Source organism: Gossypium hirsutum, chromosome A13 (assembly GCF_007990345.1).
Source record: "Gossypium hirsutum isolate 1008001.06 chromosome A13, Gossypium_hirsutum_v2.1, whole genome shotgun sequence".
In the NCBI taxonomy this organism is placed as follows: Eukaryota; Viridiplantae; Streptophyta; class Magnoliopsida; order Malvales; family Malvaceae; genus Gossypium; species Gossypium hirsutum.
In genome coordinates this window covers 98,232,322-98,252,238 of record NC_053436.1, presented here as the reverse complement: position 1 = coordinate 98,252,238, position 19,917 = coordinate 98,232,322, and the positions used below count along the sequence as shown (strand labels likewise).

The window sequence follows — 19,917 nt, the reverse complement described above, 5'->3', positions numbered from 1 at the left end:
CCTTGTTTCCTTTTTCCCTGTTTTGTAGTATTAAAAGCTTGGAGGTCGAATTTGGTCGGAGACACATCACACTATCAACCTCAATATTTTGGTATATCAAGAAAATTTATTTTGGAAATCAATGGCATGTATAAGTTAATAAAGTAAAAGTTAAGGTGTAATGAATGTAAAGTAAGCCATTGGTATGGCTAACAAATTCTGGTTTTGGTATGTGATGAGGCTATCTTATGAATATGTATGAATCTATCTTGAAAGTATGTTGAATTGGATTGGTTGATATGGATTGGTCTCGGTTTAAAATTGCAGGAAAGGTTAGATATCTATAAAGGGTTATATTGAGTTTAAAAAAAATTAATTCGTAAACTCCGGCAATGCCTCATATCCTATTCCGACAACGAATACGGGTAGGGGATGTTACAATCAAGACATGGATGGTTTTGTTGGTGGGACATGTTCATAAAGGGTTGTATCATTTTGCTCTGCCAACACATCATGAAGGTATTTTAGGTTCAGTCGGTTCTCAACTTGGACAACCGCTCGTGCATTTGGCTATGATTGACACTCTTGGTTTTGACTTGTAGCACAAAAGGCTAGGTCATCCATGTAATATAACACTTACTCAAGTACTTAAAAGTTGTAATATTGCATTGAATAAATATGTTCTGTTAATGGTCTGTGCATTGTGTCAGTCTAGGAAGTCTCATAAGCTAGTTTTTCTTGTTTCTCAAACTGTGTACTCGTTCCCTTTTGATCTTGTTCTTTCTGATCTATGGGGGTTAGCTCTATTGCAGTTAGAAGTTTGTCTTTATTATCTTTCTTTTGTCGATGCATATAGTCATTTTACATGGATTTATCTGTTGAAGACAAAAGATGAGGTGGTTGACAAATTTATTTAGTTTCATAAGTTTGTAGGTGTTCAATTTGGTTGCAAGATTAAAAAGTTTCAATGTGACTAGGGTGGTGAGTATAGATCGTTGACTAAGGTGCTTTCTCAGTAGGGTATACAACATCGGATCACTTGCCCACATACGTTTGAACAGAATGGTATTACTGAGAGAAAACACAGTCATTTGGTAGAGACTGGTCTTATACTGCTTGTACAAGCCTTATTGCCCATGCATTTCTGGAGCCATGCATTCTTGCATGCTGCTTACGTAATAAATAGGCTTCTACCACCAACTTTTCAAGGTAAGTCTCCTTATGAGAAGTTGTATCATTTAACACCAGATTACATGCAACTTAAGGTTTTTGGTTATTGTTGTTACTCGTACCTGCGGCCTTACAATAAGCATAAGCTGTAATTTCGTTCTTGACCTTGCACTTATATTGGGTTTAGTTCTATTTATAAGGGTTACAAATGTCTTGATAAGAATGGCCGAATTTTTGTGTCTTAGCATGTAGTTTTTTATGAAGATTGTTATTTATTTGACAAGATAGGGTCGTTTTGTATCAATGACACCTCATTGATAGAGCATCAAAGGTCAGATGTTCCAATCTTATCTCAACAAGTATATGTTTAGTCCTCAGTTAGTTCAGATAAAAGTGTTACGGGGTGTTTGTATAGTTCTGGTGGAGGTGTTTATGCTGATGTGGAAACACTTGTTAATCAAAGCCGGATGTCTTCTAACAGGTTCATTTCTCGTGCAGAGTCAGATCCTAATAATATGGCTATAGAGTAGGATGGTGGTGCTTTACTTGGTTTGTATGAGGATTTACGTCCTCCTATGGTACCTGTGTATTTTTTTCCTCCTTTTCTTGCACCTATCAACTTACATCCCATGCAAACAAGATCGAAACGTGGGATTTTTAAACCAAAGATTATGTTGCTGAATTGGTTGATCGTGAACCATTTTCAATTGATGAAACATTTTGTCCAGTTGTGAAGCCTACAACAATTTGGGTGGTTCTGTCGCTTGCTGTTACATTTGGCTGGAAGTTGTGGCAAGTTGACATAAACAATGCCTTTTACAATGGTGACTTATTTGAAGAGATTTACATGACTCAACCTCTAGGGATTGAACAACAAAGCGAATGTGTACCATTGGTGTATAAACTCAAGAAAGTATTGTATGATCTTAAATAGGCTCCTCGGGCTTGGTTCAACAAAATAAGAGATCATCTGGTTGCAGTTGGTTTTACTTTGGCGAAGTCTGATGCTTTGCTTTTTATAAAGCATACTGGTGAGGTTCTTCTTATGTACTTGTCTATGTGGATGACATTATAGTTACAAGCAACCATCAACCAAGCATTGATGAGTTTGTGGATTCTTTAGATTCGAGGTTTTCTCTTAAAGCTTTGGGACAGTTGAATTATTTTTTGGGTATAGAGGTAGCCTATAACTCTTCAGGGTTGTTTCTCAGCTAACGTAAGTATATCCTTAACTTGTTGCATAGGAGTCGCATGGAGAGCTCTAAAGGCACACCAACTCCTATGGTTTTCTCTTATGTATTATCTGCTCATGCTGGAAGTCCTATTGAAAACGAGTTTGAGTATAAGAGCAGAGTAAACTGGGAGCTCAAGTTGCAATCTGGCATCTTTTAAGTTGATTATGCACTCCCCACATAGGAAATAAGATCTGTGGGTCTCTGAGCGCCACTGCATTACCGTTAACTCAAACATACCTTAAAACTATCACAATTTCTCCCTAAAACACAAATACAAATAAAACACAAGGTACAAGAATTTCACACTTACCTATTAATGAGACAAGTAAATTCATTCCCTCAGCTAATTGCAATAATCCGTATATATAATTTAAATTTAACTCATGAAAGCACAAACTAGAATAGGTACTCGTCTTCGTCACTCGTATTTAATTTATCTTGAGACGACCCAACGTCGTCTTTAACTTAGAAATTTTGAGACTAAATTGTAAAAGTATAATTGATATTAAGTTTTAATTTAAAAAATGCTTGGAAATCCAATTAACAATTATGCAAAGACCTTAATGGTTATTTAACCATTAAAGTTTTATGAATAAGTGGAATTTGATATCATCCACTTATCTTCTATTAAGTAAGCTTAATTAATAAATTAAACATATTTAATAGTTAAAAATTAAGTTAATTAAATTTAAATTACAATGTATAAATAGCAGTGTGAGTGGAGAGATGAAACATTCATCTTCTCTTCACCAACTTGTTCTACCATTTATTTGCAATTGCATAATAATCATGCAACATTTACTTGGTTCAAATTTGGATTTAAATTTTCATCAGGGATGTGTTTCCGATGCTGTAAATATCAATGATGGAGAAAATTAAACTAGATCACAAAATAACCATTATCTCCAATATTTAAATCATGATTTCAATAGGTAAAAAAGCAGTTGCACATACCAAGAAAAAAAAAGAACAGAAAGGGGAAAGGCATATTCGAACAAACTGCATTTGTCTTCATTTTACTTTGCATAGAAGAATTTAGAGGCAATATATATATTGTATTAGAGGCTATGTTTTTCGTTTCCACTTTTGCTGCTACTAGGTCCTTTCTTGGCTTCCTTGAGAATGAGCTCTAGCAACCTTTCATACGCTGAAATTGCTGACTCAAGCATATCAATGGCTCTGCTTCGGTCTTTTGTAGCCACCCTCAACACATCTTCTATGTCCAAAGTGTCCTTTAGTGACCTGCTCAGCTCCACCCTGCATAATCCACTATATCCATCATAAAAGTTGTCAGCCTTTTTACCAAATTTTAAGCCTCGCTCCATACCATTAGCTACCACCATATCACTAATGCTCCCTACATCATTATCAAGTCCCATAATGGCCTCACCTGTTTCAATCTCCCATATATAAACCTTCCCATCTTCTGAAGCAGATACCAAATTGTTTGTCTCACTCACCATAACTAAAGATACAATCCCACTCTCATGCTTTTGAGCCCATCTAATGAACTCCTGTGTTTGATTCACATGCTTTTTGCTTCCAGCATTTATTGATCCCTTGTAGATGAATCCATCAGAGCTTGCAGCAAAAAATTCTTTCCTTATTTGATCCAATGCTATCCCCATAATGGCACATGGGAATGTCACTGTTCTTAACTTTGTTCCATCCAACAATCCCCAAATCTTAATCGTGCAATCCAACGAGCTTGATATTATGGTAGAGTTGCACTGTGCCATAATAGAGTCTATTGCTGTCACTGAGCCATCATGTGCAACAAATCTCTGCAACATCAAGCTGGTGGAGCTCTTATCAGGTGATGCCTCGATGATTTGAAAGATTGGAACAAAAGAAATTGTACCATCATCACCACCAGATATCAATAGTGACCCATCTTCACTTATTTTGAGGCAGGAAACAGGCTTGTTATGTGCTGAATATGATGCGAGTATCTCCCCTGAAGGAACTGAGAGAGCATGTACAGAACCTGAAAGGCCACCAGCAAACAAATACAAGCCATCAAGGGTAGCTGACAAGGGTGCAACAGGTTCTGGAACAAGAAAATTGTCCAGAGCTGTTGAAGACCACCAATTGTAGAGATGAATAGAGGCTGAAGAAGTCTCAGCAGATATATGAGAAGTAGCAATGAATGAGTTGCCAACAAGGGCAAGACCATGGTAAGGAGACCTGCTGCCAGAGAAGTGACAAAGAGGGACACCAGAGACAGCATCGAAGGCAGTAATGGGACCATTAAGGGAGCTGGTGAGGACAATAGGATGCGAAGGAGACGACATGTTTAATGAGAGATAATTAAAGGTGAGTTTGTGAGGCTGAATGAGTACTTGTTAAAGAGAGGATTCTGTGGTCTTGGGCGTTGAAAACGAGGTGGTTTTAATCATCAAATTTGGTTGTTTTCTCCATTAATGCTTAAGCAATCTTACTACGTGAAGGGCCTATGGTTTTAGTTTGGTAGAAGGCAATTTACAGCTGTAAGATTACATAAAGATACCTCCATCACTGCCATTGGTTGCTAATAGCTTTAATGGTTACTTAAAACTGCATTGCCATTTTACTCAAGTGTAATAGTGTAATTGTTTAGTTCGATTAGTATGAATATTATTGTTAATATAGAAGAATGTGGATTCGAGTGTGCTAAAATGTATCCTCTTCTTACATATGGATTAAAGAGGAACTATAAGTAGTTATAGGGAAATAGTTTAATATAATTTTTACTAAATTAACAAATATATGAACCTATTTTTGGCCAAAAAGGTAAAATGGACACTGATTCTCATCCCTCATTCTATGGTATGTCTAAAATAGTAGTAACGGATTCCTTAGTCATTATTCTTGGTACTTAAATAAAAAAAATGATGAAAATAAATAAAAATTGTTATCTCAGTAGTGAGAATTTTAAACAAAAATATTTGAGATAAGAGTTGTTTAGGGATTAAAATTGAAACTATTATTAACTACAAATTTAAATGCTAATGTTTTTGTAACTCCATCTATAATTTAGTTGATTTTTAAATGTCAATAAAAAGGTTTGAACTCTTTTTTATTTGATATTGTTATATCATATATAGACTTATGTGGCAGCATATTAGTGGTATTTCCAGCTGATTAGCATGTGTCCATATTAATTAATATATGTTACTATGTATTTATCATATATCTAAAATCAATTAATATATTTTGCCATACATATCACGTATATGCTTTCATATATGGTAATACATACACTCTATATATGGTAACATATATGAAATCAATTTATATATTTTACCATATATAAACTATAAAAATAATCACTTAATTATTTATTTCGTTTTATTTTGTTTATTAAATTATTAATTTTTTCTATTTAGTTATTAAACTTTTTGAAATTAAATATTTTGATCACTCAAAGTTAATTTGGACTTTTTTATAGGTCTAATTAAAAATTTAGCCTTTTAATGTTTACACATCATATTAATTTGATTCTAAATATAAAATATTCAATAAATTTAATATTCAATGTTTACAAAATTTGTCATTTTAGTTCTAATTCTAAAAAAACTCAATAAATTAATTTATAGCCCTTTACAAAAATTAATAATTTAAGCTTCTTAACCGAAAAATCTTAGCTTTAAGTTTCAAAATTTTATAATCTTATCCTACTCCAATATAAAATTCTTAACATCGTCTTTGGCATAAACTGTTTTTGTATACCCTGTTTATCAACCCAACACATGAAAAAGGGGGAAAAAACAAGAATGAAAAGAACACCATATAGTAGTGATATTTAAAACGTTACAATTGATGAAGCAAAGTTGATTACAAGTCTTTAACACAGGCTACAACCAACGAGCTTATAATAAAAAAATTACCAAACAACAAAATTCAATACGCTTAATAGAAAACAATGAGCTTAAGTTGTCATCTCCAGCTTCAAAACAGAAGATAAAATTAAGGGAAATAGATTATTTAATTATAAATAAAGTTATGTGAATTTTTTATAATTCAAACTAAAATAACAGTTTGTAAACATTGAGGGTTATATTTGTTGAATGTTCTATATTTAGAATCAAATTGATATAATGTGTAAAAAAATGGGGACTAAATATGTTATTAGATAATAAAAAAGCCCAAATTAGCTTTGAGTGGCCATAAAATTTTATTTTGAAAAGTTTAGAAAATAAAAAAAAATTAATAGTTTACTGATCAAAATACAACGAAAACAATGATTTAATAACTATTTTTATAGTTTACCCTATATTTATATATAGTAATGTATGTGTATACGGTGTATATATATTACCATATATATTATATATGATTTAGTGCAAAACTATGGTAGCATATATGATAACATTTATTAATTTTAATTTGCACTTAATAGATATACGGTAATATATATATATAATTAACATATATTTTACTATATATTGAGTGCAGATTTGATTTATTTTGTACTTTTACATGTTTAATTTGCATTACGTATAGTATATGGTAACATATATTCTAAAAAAATGAAATATATTGTTAAATTATATATATACAATATATTTTATCTTAAAAACATGGGTTCGCAGCCATCATTCTTATGTTATACAGTAAAAAAATGATTTATTTGAAAATTTAATGACAATTTTGGATAAAAAATGGACATGGAGAGAATCAAGAATTGCCTTAAGGAAGTCCGGTTTATTCTTTTTCTCTCAGGTTTGTTTACAGCATCCATTAACACCACAATAATATTAATTAAATATTGTTATTAACAATAATATTGGAATGATTGATTTTGTACAAACATACCATATATAACTTCAAATTTTATTTGTATATGAACAGATTTAAAATTTTAAAAAAAATTTAAGTATTAAACTAAATAGAAATAAATACAGCCCCTGGAAGTCCGATCAGCAAGGAGCGTCACATTGGTTGCTAAGACAATCCGATCAATTTAGATTTGAACTCAAGTTTTATTTATACAACTAAACAATTCAAGCAACCATTGATCATAACAAACAAAGAAAAAGTTCAAACAGGTCTTAAAATGTCAATTGGAAATCCAAATTATAAAATCTACATGCTAGGTCTTGATACATGATTTGTTGTCTTGAGACTTGCCTCTCCTACAATCAAATTTAACTATTATTTTAGATCTCTCGAGACTTCATTACCATATCGCAATACTTGTTCAACCATTCTATAAATGTAATGATTAAGCTTAAACTATTTGTGATTTCTCAAGACTTATACCTAGTAGCAAAAATAAGACACTAAATCATTCCAACTTGCTCTAAAATGCACCCAAGCATATTAGACATAAAGCCAAAATAATGGCCAACATATTAATCATATACAAACTTAAAAATAAAACATAAAATTTTAAATTGATTCAACATCTAAATCAAAATTTAACCACTTTAGTATTCCATAAGAACTTTCCTTTTACATATGCATAATGCATATAAATTAATCCTCGACATAAATTTGAAATAAGAACATCATAAACAACCAAAAGTGTCAACAAAATATACCATAAGGTCACAAGTAATATTATTAATATTTAACACAAAATAAACCTCTAGACTTATAACATATTGGTCTTAAGTACATGCCAAATCTAAAAATAAGAGAAATTTATTAAAAAAAAAACAATAGATTGGAGAGTCTCAAATTACTTAAAATTTGCTTACGAAACAACAAATCTTCATATTGAACTTTCCTTAAACTCAATTATGCTTATTTAATTTTTTAACAATAAAATGAACATATCATTCAACAACATACATCAATTCAATATCCAATAAATACAATCATTAATGTCAAGTAGTATACCATTGCATCATACATTCAACTTATAACAAATTCCATCCTTTCATTCTATTACAAGTAATATACATAATTACTTTCATCTTATAGCATAAATGTTGTACAAATTCCATTAGTGGATTTATCATTGCATCATGCGTTCAACTTATACCAAATTCCATCCTTTCACTCTATTACAATTTATATGCATTATTATTTTCATCTTATAACATAACAATTTCCATTAGTAGATTTATTGTCGAATTGAATTAATAAATTTATTTTAATCTTGACTCCAATTAACTGAATATGAAAATATAATCCATATACACAAATATCTATCCAATTCTCTGAAAGAGTGATGTGCAAAGTGTAACAGTAAAGTACACAATAACAAATCTTCAGTGTATGTTAAATATTAAAAATGTGCAAAGCACTATAACACAAGTCTCTCGAGTACACTAAATTAACTCGCATAACACAATCTTTAAATAACTCTATATATCTTATAACATATCTATTATACTTAAAACTTTTCAAAATTATTTAGTAAGATTATTTCGTCATTATCACATAAATTTCCAACATAAACAATATAACTCACATTTAACAATCTACCACAAGCTAATTATTACATACACACCAAAGTTTCAATCGACCATCATAATCACCATTAAGCTAGTTTAATTAACAACCCAACAATCAGAATTCAGAGATAGTAATTTAGGAAAAAAAATATAGGACATTTCATAAAATAAGAGAGCACAAACCAAAATGTACTAATCTTCCAAAGCTTTTATCTTCCTTTGAACTTTCGGTCACTTTTTTCACTTCACAAACACAATCAAAACAAAAAATTTTAATAAAATTAATAATAATTTAACACTAAAAATCCTAAATCGACTAATGTAAATGCATTTGATATAACGAAACTCACCTCCATCCTATCAAAACCCAATCCAAACTTCACAAATCTGAGTTGTAATGATTTGATATCAATTTACAACTAATAACATCACCAGATTCCATCAATAAATCTAACTCTTCCTACCTACCTTGAGTTTGACGTGAAAAGAGATGAAAATTTTGATTCAACTATCTTGATTGACGAAGAAAATAAGTAGAATCTCACTTACTTATCATTGATTGATTAAATTTGATGGAAATTTGGGAGAGAATTTGTGGATGTTCTTACGTGAAAATGAGCAGGAAACAACTGCTCCCTCCTATCAATTCAATTAATGGGTGGAAAAAATCACCTCCTAAATCCCTTCCTTTTGGCCCTAAATCATAAATTTGACTTTTCCTATAAAATAGTGTATAGCCCAAATTACAAAACTCTTTTAACACTAACTAATTTAATGAAATTTATTAATGGACCGAATTATATAAATTCTCGAAAAAAAATTACAACTTGGTAAATGCAGTTAACATAGTAGAGATTTTTTTTTCTTATAACTCAAATTCTCATTTGATTGTCTTTCTATCAAGCAATCCGTTATTTCTTCTTCATCAAACACACGTTTCTGACCATGGTTGTCTCAATTATAGTGACCAAGTTGAATAGAGATTGGTATGAAGGACCTCTCTAAACCTATATTATTTTAAAACATAACTACCTTAAAAACTTATATCAGTTTTAAAACAGTGTAAAAATTTAAATTACCCTTTAAAATACTATTTTAAAAATAAATTAAACATATTTTAACCAAATCGTTTTAAATATTTATTAAAATATTCTTAACAAATTTTTAAAAGTTTCACTAATACAAAATCAGTGTAAGACAAGAATAAATATATATTCGATGTAGAATTTAATTAATATAATGCACAACGAAATATCCACACATCTCGATTGCAAATGGTGGAACTCGAACATGAATTTTTTAACATCCGCATAATGTCAAATTTAAATTTTTAAAAAATAAATTCAAAATTAAAAAAAAAACATTAGTTTCTGTTATATATATATATATATATATCACCTTTTTTCAACTAAAAATGCTTTAAGAAAAATAGTCTTCTACCAACATAATTCAATTACATTTTAAGAGTAATATTAGCTTTTAAAATCCGGTTTTTTAACAGTTATTTAAACACTTATGTACAAACTATATTAGTAAAAATCACTATTTTTTAAAAAGGATTTAATATTTTTTGAAAATAAATACTTTGAATTATGCATAAAAATAATTGAAATTATAAAATCAATTTTTTATATTCTAATATTTAAAAAAATTAACATCAATCCATCCATAACATTTAAGTTAATTTAAAAATAATAAATTAATATTTTTTACAAAAACAAATTATTGATTCCCTATGTTATCATTAGGCTAATATACTAAACAAGCCCTTAAACTATTATACTTTTGTTTAAACAAGTCTTTATACAATTTTTATAGTTAAATAATCCCTAACCTATGATTTTTACTTATGAAAGTCCTTGATTTTAATGTTAAATTAAAAATGTTTTAAAATTTTAAATTGATATGAATTGGACGAGAATGGCTTATTAAATAAAAATTAATATTAAATTTTTAAAATTTTTTGAAAGTTCTTATATATATAACATACTTAATCATTCTTTTGAAAACTTTGATTACTCTTTTAAATTTCATGTTGACGTTAAAGTGTATATAATTTTTATTGTATCAATAAGAAATCAAATTAAGAGCTTGAAATTCAAAATATTTTTACATTAATATTAAAATCAAGGAATTTTATGAATAAAAGTCATAGGTTAGGGATGTAACTAAAAAAAATTTAATAGCTTGTTTAAATAAAGTGTAGTTTTAGTACACTAGCCTTATGATTTATATACCAATATATCTTATATATTACATTTGACCCCAAAAATATTATTTATTAGTTTTAATGGTTTTTATTCCAGAAATATTATATTTAAATTAATTTCTTATAGTATTACTAGTTTTATAAAAAAATTATAATATTATTTTAGTTAATACATGCATAGAAAAATTAGTTAAATTCAATATTGAAGGTTTGGGCTTTACTTCGTTGAATACAGATAACATGCGGCCCGAACCTACTCTGGTCCAGTTCAAGCTAAATAACGATAACGAAGAGATTTTACAGTTTACTTTTGCTGCTGAAAAAGAAAAATGGAGGAAAAACTTCGGAAAATAAAGGCCATCTTATCCAATTTGAGCAAGTAGTTAACTGAAAACACCAAGAGTGAGTGAACCAGAGGAAGAGAAACCAAAGAAAATGGCACTCCTTTGTGCTTCAACCTCAGTCATCTTCTCTTCTTCTTCTTCTTCAGAGAGGCCTTCCTTTGCTTCATTGAAAAGGACTAGTCCCAGTAACCAAAGCTCATTTCTTGGGTTCTTCCCTGTAGTGGCATTGTCCAAACCTTCTTATGCTCGGACAACAACCTTGTCTTTCTCCAAACGGGATTTCAAGGTTTGCTGCCGGGACCTATCTCTTGTCCCTGAAAACCAACGTTGGATGTTCGAGGAATCCGAGGCTGATGGCCCTGTAATGCCTCTCTGTCTCTTTTTCTATTTCATTTCCTTTCTTAAATTTTTTCTTTTTCAAGGTTCTTTTCGTGAAAATTGGTGTTTTCCTCCCTTCAATTTTGATCTTAAAATTGGGATTGTTGTTGGTTTGAACTTTGAATTTTTAACAAGATATGGTAAAACTTTGTGCTTTTTGTAAAATTGGGTATTGTTTTATTTTAATTAAATAGTTATGTTCTGAGTATGCGATGTGATTTCTCTTTACATTGCATCTTTTTCCTTTTCTTTACAAATATTAATGTGAGATTGCATTCAAATTCTGTAACATTGTGTATAATTTATCTGCTTCTTACTATGTTTATGATGATATTTCTGCTTTTCTCCCTTGTTGCCTACTTAATTTGAATCATGTTCTTTTTTGCATGCAGGACATTTGGAACAACACATGGTATCCCAAAGCTAAAGACCACATTAATAATGAAAAAACATGGTATATTGTTGATGCAACTGACAAAATTCTGGGAAGACTGGCATCAACAATTGCTGTGCATATTCGTGGAAAGAATTTGCCCACTTATACTCCTAGTGTCGATATGGGTGCTTTTGTGATAGTGGTATGTAGTCTTTGTGGTCATTAGGTTTCTTGTTTAAGACTATTTTTTAGTTGTTTTCTTTATGAACACTTGTTTATGTTATTCTTTGCCATTGGCTAGATGTTGGAAAGAGGTTTAATCATGTAGAAAATGCTGTTTGCTTTTTACATGTTACAATTTCTCTCTAAAATGCTTTTTTCTTTTCATTTTGGATATGATTGTTCCTTTACATTGTCGAAGCTCTTTGGCCTTATTGCATTTGCTAATAGTAATGCAAGTCTATAGATCTTAGTTAGGGGTTTTTATGTTGTATCCTCTTACATATTATAAGTAGTTGATTTGATTGAAACATGATATAAGTTGTTTTCCACTCCATGACCTCTCGATATTTCTTCAGTTGTGAAACCGATATCGTTGCTAAAAACTTTACTAATTTGGCCATTTAGGGGAGGGAGCTTTAATGATACTGCCTGGTTTATCATAATATGTTTATCATTTGATCTAAAAATCCTAAAAAAAGATTTGGGCTGGATATCAACTCAATAGGTGAATGCTGAAAAAGTTGCTGTATCTGGGAAGAAAAGGACCCAGAAGCTCTACAGAAGGCATTCAGGAAGACCAGGCGGCATGAAAGTGGAAACATTCAACCAGCTGCAGCAGAGAATTCCTGAAAGAATCATTGAGCATGCTGTTCGTGGTATGCTTCCTAAAGGACGGGTGAGTTCGTTGGTTTAAAACTCATGACTAATAATAAGTAAATATGGGTTCAATATGAATCAGAATAAAGTTTCCAGCTAGCCCATATATCAATAATTCAGCTGCTAAATAAAAAGGATAATAAAGCCTCGTAATTTATTTAATTGGTGATCAATATGAAGACTAATGACTAGTTTTTCTTGTTTGTATGTGGCATAGTCATTCTACTGCTAAACTTTCCACTTGGCTCAGACTAATTACTACTTTTCCATAAGTGACTCTAGCCAGGTTGTCAGAAATGAGAAAAAACTGATCCTGGACTTCATATGTGCACACAGTGCTAAGCTAGTTTAAGTAGTCTCCTGTAATAGCTTTACCTGGGCAGCTTCGTATATGCACTTTGTCTTAGAACGATCAATTGAACTTGGCGGTTGAGGTTCTTTGCAAATAAGCATTACTTTGATAATAAGTATTGCAAAATAAAGCAGGTTAATTATAGGCACATTCTGAGAGAAAATGAAACAATATATATATATCAAGTTATTAAGTATCCATGAATTATGTCGGCTTTTGCATTCAATCCATTGGCTTCATTCTCTTCAAGAGGTGTTTACTTATTCAGGCAAGAATTTTGGTGTTTCTTCAAAAAAGGTGCATGGTTTTTATTAATTATTGCTAAGCTCTACACTGAACTGTCATTTTCAGCTTGGTAGAGCATTGTTTAACCACCTGAAGGTTTACAAGGGCGCTGATCATCCACATGAGGCTCAGAAGCCTATTGAGCTGCCTATACGGGACAAAAGGGTGCAGAAGCAGAGATAAACGAACTTAAAGCAGGGTCAGGATATTGGGAGCGAGAGGGAGAGAGAGCAAGCAATGTTGATTTCCATTTTCTCGTGTTTTTGGGGTATAAGTTTCATTATGTTGTTAAGTGGAATGCTAAACTCGTGGGAATTTAATGCTTTAGGTTTCAGTTGCTTTAATCTGTAATCTTGTAGCTGGTTGATGTTTGAACCAACTTTGATATGTTAATCAAATGATTCACACTAATATTCTTCTTTTCTTAAATTTAATGGTTGGACATTGAAACTCTTACCACGGACTCATATGAGAGAATTTAAAAGCTTATTTTTCGTCTAAAAGTTGAAGATTACAATAAGCAGCAGGCTTGTCAATTGAAACCAAAAATCCAGCATGCAGCCCCATCTCGAAGCACTACTCCTTTCAACCTATTATTCTAATTGCCATATTCACTCTCTTTTATAAAGCTTATACCACATATACCAAATTAAGTTCCAGTCATACATATATACCACACCAACACATATTTACATGTATCCTAAAAGAACTAACTGAAGGCAATTACCATTTAAGTTTAACAACTTCACAAATAACCAACATAAAATCAATTCACCTACTACATTGCATATAACCCAAGTTAAACATTTAAAAACTACCAAAAGATTTCCGGATAGTGTGATTCTTTGAGTCAATCCGATCGCCCGTTTCTACAAGAACGTATCTACAAGAAAACAATAGAAAAGACACAAGTAAGCTTATTTATGCTTAGTAAGTTCCACGGATTAAATACAATTGACTTACCGAATAAATTTATCTAATACAGAATACAGAAAAGTCATAAATCATAATCATGTCATCCATAATCAAATCTCGGGTGAGTTTTAAACTTAATTACAAATGGAACAATCCAATCAATTACGTTATACCATTGAAAATAAACCAAATGAATTATAACGGACTCGGATACACGGTTAACCATCCAAACATATCAAAACGCTCAAATGAGCTAACCATCCGAGAACACACCTGGGCACCAAGTGCCAAGCCTGTAGGCTAACATCCCTCTGAAACACACCTTGGCACTGAGTGCCAAGCTCGAAAGCTTTACTTTGCCAAACCAAAGCCCTGCCATCTTATTCTACCAAATTTGTCAAGCAGGAAAATATACCTTCAAACAAGTGAAAAAGCATCTTCTCAGACTAACAAAACAGAACTGTATGAATATTAGTTATGTTATTGATTAGGATATAAGAAACTTTTGATTATCCAGTTAGAAGGTTCAGTATCTTAAGTTCCTTTCGGAAGTAATAATGATCACCAAATGATTAAACAATATGCCTCTGAAGAGCATCCTTCGCTCCATCACTAGATTTCCTCATAAATCAAAGAAGCAGTCGTTTAATGGGATTCAAGCATAAGGGCCAAGAGTCTATAAAAGATACATGATAACAGCAAATATATTATCATTTAGCAACACATAATAATTTCCAAACACGAGTCTTTTAACAAATAACTTATATAAAACATAAAATCAGCTGCCAAGAATTTCCATTCAAATACAGTAAATAAAAGGACAACTGCATTATTAATTATAGGCTGATCTGATGAGCTATAAGCTCAACTAGGATGGTCATAACTCATAAGTCATACCAGCATGGTTATCTTCTATTCTTGTTCGCTGTTTTATTTGTTTGTTATTATTATTGACTACAGATGCATGTAACTACGTTCTTTCTAGCAACAGAAAACTGATAATAGTTGATTCACCACACATGCCAAAAAGTAATGAAAAGTTAAATAGCAAAAACATAGAACCTCATATAGCTGCACGCTCTTGGACTCACTAAAGGCGTCATAAAAAGGCTTGCTCCAAGAATCGACCATAGCCTGACAAGGAAAAGGAGTTAAAATGCATCATCAACAACAATAACCAGAAACAAGAGAAAAGAAAAGTTAGCAACCAACATCTTTGTTTCTCATGTTTTTGTTGTTTTCATGACTGCAATTTAATGCTAACCCCTCCATTGCCATGGAGCCGCTGATATGCCTCTTATCACAGTTTTACAGCAATGCACTATCTATTCAACATTCTCTTATCATGATAAAAATGGAAGATTTATAACATCATTAAGAAATACATAAATTTAATCCAAAACAAACATAGAAAAAGGAAACCATACCTGAGAGTTTGCTCTAAATGATAGACAGACTAAAGATCCTTCAGGGACAGCCAACTTGCTAGCATCAACGCCACTTGCATCAAAAACAATCGCCAGCTTTGATTTTCTACCATCAGAATATATAACATCCACGGCAGGAAACTTCCTTGCTGCAATTCCGGGAATTAGAATCTTATTTTCCAGTACAATCTGCCAGAAAAAAAAAATTAAAATGTTTACAGAAAGTAACATTAATTTTACTCAGAAATCAGTTGCAATTCAACTAATTTGAACAGATTTGCAAATGATATATCCTATATGTATATAAAAAGAACAAACCAGTTAATACCTTACACCGTGTTGTTTTAGCTCAGACATATCATCAAAATATCCTCTATTCAATTCATCAGCACTACCCTAAATGAAATTAAAACAATTATTTATACTAAATTTCATGGAAAAAAGAGCACGTAACAAAATTTCAATAAACAAACAAAGCTTAAACTTACAGTCTTGCTCGTTCTTTCTCGATTTTTTCCTTGCTTGCAAGCTGCACACACAGACAAAAAGTTAAAAAGAACTATAACTTAAAAAGTCAAATATTTTAGAGTTAAAAGGGGGGAGATGGAAGAATTGCCTTGTAAATATCGAAGAAGCGAATGGATGATTTTGAAGCGAAATGTTGTGGAGGTGAAGGGGAAATCTTTGGGTCATGACTTAGGAGGTATTGACAATTTGAAATCGAAGCTCGTGCCCGGTTTATCACTCGATTTACCCTCAACATTTTCGGTTCTCGATTTAGATTTCAACTCCCTCTCTAAGAACCCTCTTGCTCTTTCCAACAATCGATGGAATTTTATAGATCAAGAAAAAGAAACGGAAGAGAGGAAAAGAAAAACTCTATTTGAGAGAAAGAAAAAGAGGGCAGAAAACTTGGAAGAGAGGAATATGGAAGGAACGGAGGGAGAAAATGTTTTACCTGAAGCTGCGATGAAGGATTGTCCGTCCGCTTTTTTCAGGTGAGAAAATGGGAGAGGGCAAAGTGGGGAGCGTGAAGGCCTCCTTAAACACCGAATGAGGAATCGGTGGTGAAGAAACAGAATAGAAATCAGACATTTCAATGCACAGGCCCGTAATAGGGCATTCCGTCGAACCTAACATGTGTTTAGGGTGGGGCCACGGAGGTTTTGTAATGGGCAGTTTTAAAGACTTATTTCTCCTCTTCCTTAACCCAATTTAAATTAACTTACAATTGTTTAATCTTTTACTCACTAAAAATAAAAGTTGATGATTGTAATTCAGTGAAATAATAACACAAAATAAAAAAATATGCAAATTAAGGAATATTTTAATAAAGAATAGCAAATAACTATTATAGAAACATAATTTAAATAAACTTACAATTGATTTCAATTTCTAAAAGTAAAAGACTATTAACATTCTAATTTAAGTGGAAAAATAACACTTGAAGTCCATATAAGTGCATGCTCTAAATTTAAAAATCTAATATTTGCACGCTCTAAATACCCATAAGTGCTAAAAATACATAGTTTCATCACCCACTTATTTTATTTCCTGACTTGAATTATTTGCAGGGACCAAGCTGCTATTGTTTTTCTGAAGGAACAAGTATGGGGAATTCTATGCCAGATTGGGAATATCTACCAAAACTCTGTCTTCTTACTGTTTTTGAGAAAATAGATGAACCCATCAGTCTGGTTCAATTTGGTGCTGTTAGCAAATATTGGCATTCATTGTTCAATACTTTTCTCGACATCAAGAGGCGGTCCTCCACAAATCTAGTTCCAATGCTGATGATTCCATTCAAAAAGAGCGCCACAAAGCGAAAAATATACAGCCTACAAGCCAAATCAAAAATCGCTGAGATTGAATTCCCCAAGCCTTATACATGGAGATACTGTGGTTCTTGTTATGGTTGGTTAGCCACAGTGGATGAGAGCTTCAATATAACTCTTTCAAATCCTTTTGAAAATCTTAGCATCCGTCTTCCTCAGTTTGATAGCATGGCATATGATAGTGGGCACTACACATATAAAATTTTAAAGGTTGTGTTATCAGAGGATCCCTTGTTACATCCGAATAATTTTGTAGTTGTTGTAATTTATAGTGTTTATGGAAGATTAGCCTTCTACAGACCTTGTCAAGAAAATTGGATATACATGGACGTCGATGAAGATCAATCTCTTTTCCTTGATATTCTTTTCCATAAAGGTTTGGTCTATGCTATAGGGCACTACAACAATCTTGTATGGTTCGATGTTAATGGTGTAGAAGATGATGAAAGTTCAAAGCCACCAAAATTGAACACACTCGTGCCAACAATTCTAAGGCTTGAGAATTATTCACATAGAGCATATCTTGTTAGGTCATCTATGGGAAATTTATACTCCATTCATAAACATTTAAAATTTGAAGAGGTTGGTGAAAGAAGTGTTCATTCTATAAAAAAATTCACAGTTTTCAAGCTGATTTTAGATGATGAAAATAGTAGATTGTTAGAAAAGAAAGAGGTACAGAGTATAGATGGAGATATAGTCTTTGTGGGTGATAATAGGACATTAGCAGTTTCAGCTTTGGATTTTCCTGAAGGCCAGCCTAATTCTATATATTTTACGGATGATTTTATTGATACGGATACATATGAGCCATTTGGTCCTCGAGATATTGGTATTTTTCATTTGAAAGATGGAAGCTTGGAAAAATATTATCAATTCAAGTCCTCACACAAAGATCTTCCTCCTTACATTTGGATCTCGCCATCAATAGAGTATAATTAGAGTTTAGGATTGATGTTTTACTTTATTGTTATCATTCTCTTCACAAAATTTGTCATTCTTAAATTTTACTCGATTATTATACAATTGTTTTATGCATTTGCTAATATTAAGTTTACTCAATTTGTTTTATTTATAGAAATATTAATTAGAACGAGAATAACTGTTACAAAAATAAATAACTATTATAGAACTTACAATTGATTTGAACTTCTAAAGTGGAAGACTATTAACATCCTAATTTAAGTGGAATAATAACACTTGAACTATTTGGAAGAAGGAAAACTATTGACATCATCTCATGTGGCCATTCTTTTCTCTTTGTGAGGCTTTTTGCTCTTCAGAAGTTACTGAAAATCCTGGAATCAAGAATAGAGCCTAATTTTGTCGAATTTCTGACTATTGACGGTTTTGAGTATCTCAAAGAAAACCGCCCATCACTGCAGTCAGAGCTACTCAAGACCGTTGCAGGAAGTGAGGAAGAATTCAGTGGAGGGATAAAGAGGCAGAGCGTGTGGGCACAGTTTTCTGATGGTGGTGGCGATGGCGAGGGAGTCCAAGGCAAGAGGAATGATGCCGCCACCGCCGCTGATGGAAATATGTTGGTACATTTGCCTTGGCCTCTTTTTACGAATGTTTCTTTTTTCTTTTAATGTCTGTGACTAAGTTACCTTTGCAATGTAATTATGTTGGGTGCATGCTGGTACAGTGCATGAAATACAGTATAATTTGCTTTTTAGGTTTGTATAAAAAAATTAAATAAACCACCTTAAAGAAGAAAACAAAAATCCATTGAAAATCATGTTTACCAACCATAAACTATTATACTGTATTTCGAAGAAGGAGCAAGCTGCTACTGTTCATAGTTTGTAGAACTAATTTAACTGTTTTTCTAAAGGAAAAAGTATTGGGAATATCTACCTATACTCTGTCTTTTTACTGTTCAATTTGGCGCTGTTACATGTATTTAATAGAGCAGAGATGGGGTTAACCAAAACAATAAATGCTACGGACACGCATAAATGGCATCATTTCTGGTTTTATTTGGGATTTTATCCTACTTTGACATCATGCATGGATCACAATAACATGATACTTTTGTTTTTTTTTATTTCTCAATGTATCTATCGGAGCGAGTCCAGTAACTAATCCTCTGCATTCTATTAGCCCATTAAGGGGTAGATGCTGGCAACAAGTTCTAAAGCTGC

At 31.9% G+C, this 19,917-nt stretch overlaps 4 protein-coding genes and 1 long non-coding RNA gene across 5 annotated transcripts; 2 read left to right on the top strand and 3 right to left on the bottom strand.

The window, feature by feature from the left end:
- Window positions 1-3,373: 3,373 nt before the first annotated feature.
- On the bottom strand, window positions 3,374-4,696 carry LOC107895311 (protein ROOT INITIATION DEFECTIVE 3). The gene has a single exon (XM_016820619.2). It carries the CDS (start codon window positions 4,676-4,678, stop codon window positions 3,443-3,445), a length of 1,236 nt encoding a protein of 411 aa, XP_016676108.1. The 5' UTR covers window positions 4,679-4,696; the 3' UTR covers window positions 3,374-3,442.
- A 4,135-nt stretch (window positions 4,697-8,831) lies between these two features.
- Window positions 8,832-9,394, bottom strand: LOC121212506 (uncharacterized). Its single transcript, XR_005907770.1, has 2 exons — window positions 9,121-9,394; window positions 8,832-9,013 (listed from the first exon to the last, which is right to left on the bottom strand). It is a non-coding gene; the product is annotated as an uncharacterized lncRNA (long non-coding RNA).
- Window positions 9,395-11,239: 1,845 nt separating this feature from the next.
- On the top strand, window positions 11,240-14,004 carry LOC107895312 (50S ribosomal protein L13, chloroplastic). Its single transcript, XM_016820620.2, has 4 exons — window positions 11,240-11,684; window positions 12,094-12,279; window positions 12,805-12,975; window positions 13,660-14,004. The coding sequence occupies exons 1-4, from the start codon at window positions 11,415-11,417 to the stop codon at window positions 13,774-13,776; spliced, it is 744 nt and encodes a 247-aa protein (XP_016676109.1). The 5' UTR covers window positions 11,240-11,414; the 3' UTR covers window positions 13,777-14,004.
- An 859-nt stretch (window positions 14,005-14,863) lies between these two features.
- On the bottom strand, window positions 14,864-17,400 carry LOC107894398 (uncharacterized). Its single transcript, XM_016819673.2, has 5 exons — window positions 17,380-17,400; window positions 16,894-17,068; window positions 16,424-16,464; window positions 15,936-16,124; window positions 14,864-15,642 (listed from the first exon to the last, which is right to left on the bottom strand). Exons 1-5 carry the CDS (start codon window positions 17,398-17,400, stop codon window positions 15,490-15,492), a joined length of 579 nt encoding a protein of 192 aa, XP_016675162.1. The 3' UTR covers window positions 14,864-15,489.
- A 51-nt stretch (window positions 17,401-17,451) lies between these two features.
- Window positions 17,452-18,832, top strand: LOC121212505 (putative F-box protein At5g55150). The gene has a single exon (XM_041085381.1). The coding sequence runs from the start codon at window positions 17,546-17,548 to the stop codon at window positions 18,710-18,712; it is 1,167 nt and encodes a 388-aa protein (XP_040941315.1). The 5' UTR covers window positions 17,452-17,545; the 3' UTR covers window positions 18,713-18,832.
- The last annotated feature ends 1,085 nt before the right edge of the window (window positions 18,833-19,917 follow it).